Source organism: Alosa sapidissima, chromosome 16 (assembly GCF_018492685.1).
Source record: "Alosa sapidissima isolate fAloSap1 chromosome 16, fAloSap1.pri, whole genome shotgun sequence".
Taxonomy (NCBI): domain Eukaryota; kingdom Metazoa; phylum Chordata; class Actinopteri; order Clupeiformes; family Clupeidae; genus Alosa; species Alosa sapidissima.
Window position 1 is genome coordinate 22,705,800 of NC_055972.1, and position 4,204 is coordinate 22,710,003.

At 43.0% G+C, this 4,204-nt stretch overlaps 1 protein-coding gene across 10 annotated transcripts in view; it reads left to right on the forward strand.

The window, feature by feature from the left end:
* ltbp1 (latent transforming growth factor beta binding protein 1) overlaps nucleotides 1-3,824 on the forward strand; it is a 130,967-nt gene extending 127,143 nt beyond the window's left edge. For all 10 annotated transcript variants that reach the window (XM_042066776.1, XM_042066779.1, XM_042066778.1 and 7 more), the window contains 2 exons: nucleotides 304-453; nucleotides 2,380-3,824. In XM_042066776.1, coding sequence (XP_041922710.1) covers nucleotides 304-453; nucleotides 2,380-2,558 — 329 coding nt within the window. In that variant the 3' untranslated portion in view covers nucleotides 2,559-3,824. The remainder of the gene's footprint in view (nucleotides 1-303; nucleotides 454-2,379) is intronic.
* Nucleotides 3,825-4,204: the final 380 nt, after the last annotated feature.

The following is a 4,204-nucleotide window of genomic DNA, read 5'->3' on the forward strand; positions in this document are numbered from 1 at the left end:
CCATTGCAAAGGCACTAGAGTTTATGCTACGCCTTGACTATTAACATAGTCCGAAGTAAGTTAAAATTATTTTAATATGGTCTCAATTGAATTTGTTTTTTTATTTCCTAAAAGTTTAAACCTAATTGTGTACTATCTATCACACAAAATTCATAACCATCTGTAAACCAAACTCCATAATCGTAAAACTACATATGTATATTCATTAATCCTTTACTAAGGGCTGTGATTTCCATTTGTCCCTAAACATCTGCTCTTGATGGTGACATGCTGCTGACCCATACTGACCGCTCTCTCCTCCAGCTCCCTACGACGCCTTCGAGGGCCTGCGAGCCGAGGAGTGCGGCATCCTGAACGGCTGTGAGAACGGACGCTGTGTGCGTGTGCAGGAGGGCTACACCTGCGACTGCTTCGACGGCTACACCCTCGACATGTCCCGCATGGCCTGTGTGGGTGAGTGTCCGGGCCTGACCAGTGATGTTCTTGATGCCACTGTCTCTTTGATTATCAGCGTGTGCTGCTGCCTCTTCCTTGAGTTGCTACTACGCGTTTCATGGCACGACTGTCAGGGTGGCTTGACAATCGACAGCACTAAAGTCACCGTGAAGCCAGAGTGTTCCTGAATCAGCTGTCCTGCAACTTGGTTTGAGTGACAGGCTGCGGTCATGTAGATAAGGATAAGTCACTGTATGAGAATAAGATGACTCATGCTCTCATGAGTGTGTGCTATTACACATTAACATCACAGACATAATAAGTGCTTGTGCTGCTCAGGAGGCTAGTTAGCCTCAGTAACACTCAGACTCGGAGAAGTTCGGGTTCTGTGGCCATGTTGTTACGCAAGAGTTCTATGACACACTGTGTGCAGTATTTTTGTCTGTGTTGCCAGACATGGCACATGCGGCAGCTTCTCTTCTTAGGCTGGCAGTCAGACTTAAGGCACCAACGCCAACACAAACTCCTTTGAAGTTGGTTCATTTTCTGCAGTCATTAACGGAGGATTCCTCCTCCATGGGCGCATGGCGTGTGTAACTGTCCATCTCTCTCCCAGCGGGCCACCCTAATGGGCCTCCGTGTCCGCCGAGAGAGACTGACGAGAGACACTGATAAGCAGACTGACTCACGCCTCTGTTTGTTTGAAGCACTTTAACCCATTCGCGCTGGATGCTGCACGACGCAACATTCTATCTCCCGCCGGTTGCTGCATAGCGCAACATTGAATCTCCCGCTGGTTGCTGCGTAGCGCAGCATGCTTTTTATTTCATGTTTCTAGGTGTACAGAGGCTTAGATATTAAGGTTTTGGTAGAGGTTGACAATTCTTAGTATGTTTTCAGAAAACCCTCAGGAAATACGGTTATTTAGTCTAGAATGCCATAGGATTCTATAGGCGTTTTTTGCAGGCATTTTAGGAGTAAATGGGTTAAATCGCTAAATGCCTCGCGTTTGTATCATTCCGCTTTCGGACGGGAAACTTTGCTGTCTTCATCGTGCCAGAATGAACGCCCCAGTGGTGACGAAGAGGACTTGTCGGAGCGCGGCAGGATAATTTTGAAGCTGCGCGTCAGAATGTGCGGCACTCGTTGTCTTGGTTCATTAGGCCCTTTGAGCTCTCCCAGGTCTAGATCATTTGGCAGGATTTCAAACCAAGTGCAGCCAAAAGTGACTAGAGGAAACTAATCATTAGATAGAGATGGATCAGCCCCGTCAAATCATTAGAGTAGGTTATTTATTTTTGGATTTGGTGGGAGAAGAGTGAGCAGTGTTTAAATTTGAATTCTGCTGCAACAGCTTGTAATTAAATGGATTAATGTTCACAAGGGCTGCTGTCAAATGAGAGAAGGAATGGGCCCCTCTGAACAGGCTGTTGGTGTTTATTAGTTTATTAGCCAGATGTAGGATGGGGTTTATATGGGCAGTTCATTCCCATATGAGCCACTTCCTGTACCAACCGGCTCTCCGTATAAGTTTGATCAGGTGGGTTGAAAATGTCAGTCAAACCCGTGGGACACCCAAATAACTATCCCAAGGTTTCACTTGATCATTGTCCAGCAAGCACGCTCATCCATGAATTCTGATGTAGTAACAGATGTAGTAACTATAAAGAAACGTCCATTCACCAATTGCTCCCAAGCAAATATATTCTTTTAATCCGTGACATTTCGTGGCTTGCCCTCCTCGCCCCGAAGCGTCACAGACCTTGATCCTTGATCCTTGATCCTTACGATGTTTATTAGTGTGATTTCTTTTGGTAATACATGACCATATTTAAGGCCTTGATAAAGCTTGATAAAGATTTTCCCCCTGTGATATCTTTTCTTGTTTCTTTCCTCCTTTCTTTCTTTCTCTCTTTCTTTCTTTGGTTTACTCATCCCCTCTAGATGTGAATGAATGCTCGGAGCTCAATAGCCGGATGTCCCTGTGCAAGAATGCCAAGTGCATCAACACGCAGGGCTCCTACAAATGCCAGTGTCTGCCGGGCTTCGTCCACTCGGAGCGGCCCAACTACTGCGTGCCCAAGGGGCAGGCGCCAGCGGCAGCCAACGACTCAAGGGAGTGACCCTTAGAGCCCAGCAGAGGGCGCCACAAACACTAAAACACTTATTTAATCCAAGCCCATATATTCTGCACTGTATAAAACAAACCTAAAACAGAAAACGAGGAAAAGAACAAAAAAAAATGTAAGAATTCAATCATACTTGAGATGAAGACCTGATTACAAAAATGCTATGTGGTTTCTGTGGAGAGAGGAGAGAGCAGAATTGTATAAAATGTATTTTGTTTTGTTTTGTTTTGTTTATTTTTGGATTTATTTTTAATTTGTTTTTGTTTGTCTTTTTTATTTTGTAAGGTTTTATTGAATAAGAAGGAGCTTTTTGAGCACGAGGGGGGGGGGGGGGCAGTGGGTCCCCTGGTGCGCCGACACACCCTATGAACTGTTGCTGGGGGATGATGTTTGTGTTTTATTTACCCAGTCCCAAACACCTTGTGTGTGGTTACTTTAGAAAGCAGAGAGGCCAGCCAGTTGTTTTCTCCTTCTACCCTTCTCATACCTCTCCCATCCATTTATCCATCCATCCATCCATCCACCTCTCTCTCTCTCTCTCTCTCTCTCTCTCTCTCTCTCTCTCTCCTCTATTTTTCTCCTCTGTGGTGGCCTTAATAGTCTGGCTGGCAGGTTGGAGAGGTGAAAAGTTGCTTACTCCATGGTGTCACAAACGCATACAGAATGCACATCACTGTATTGTGTTATTAATGTAAAATCCTTGAAAATAAGCTTTCTTTTTTCTAGACAGTTTTGTATGATGATAAATGCAAACATGAAAACTACTTCTCTTTGTCTGGGACATTGGACAATCGCTTTTTTATTTGTTACTTTTTTATTTCCCCTCTTTCCCTCCTTCTCGCTCTCTGTCCTCCATCTCTCTCTCTCTCTCTCTCTCTCTCTCTCTCTGCCTCTCTTTTGCTTGTCTGCCCTGTGGAGCAGTTGTGTTCTGTACACTTACGTTTTTATTTCCTAGAATTATTGTTTTTATCATGTGGAGAAAAGAAAACAAATCATGAAATGAAGTGTTCCATTATATTTTTTCATACTTAAAGAGAAGAAAACTTTCTCAGCATTTTCACTGCAATGTCTAAACGTCTTGCCAGGTTGCAAAGCTGCTATGGGATAGCCGTGGGAGTAAATTTTGTACATTTAAACAGAAGAGTTGATAAAAACCAATTTATGTATTTTTAATTTGTACATGAATGAATAGCTCTTGTATGGAATGTCCGTATTATGTATATTAAACCTCTTCTAATAAATCACAAATTGTGATATTTATACTGGCTAGTCTGTTTGGTAGCTTTTGGTGGAAACAATATGCAGGACTTGCACATACAGTATACATTGTCTTGGGAGATTTGTTTAAAAGTCATTATACATTATACATGACCAAATCATTTTTTAATAGCAATGATTTTTGTAGCAATCCACTGATGTCCTGCACCATATATATTTTTTATAGTGTTTCATAATTTACAATATACCGTAAACATTATTATTCAGGATGAACTGCTGTTTTACTCTACATATAGCAATGCCAGCATGTTGCATATTCCTCACAGTAGGATATCCTCTGGCACCCTCTCTGGCTGCAGGCGTGGCTAACGGCAGTATGAAGCACTGGCCATTAAGTTCTAAGTGTCTGAGGTGGATCTAAA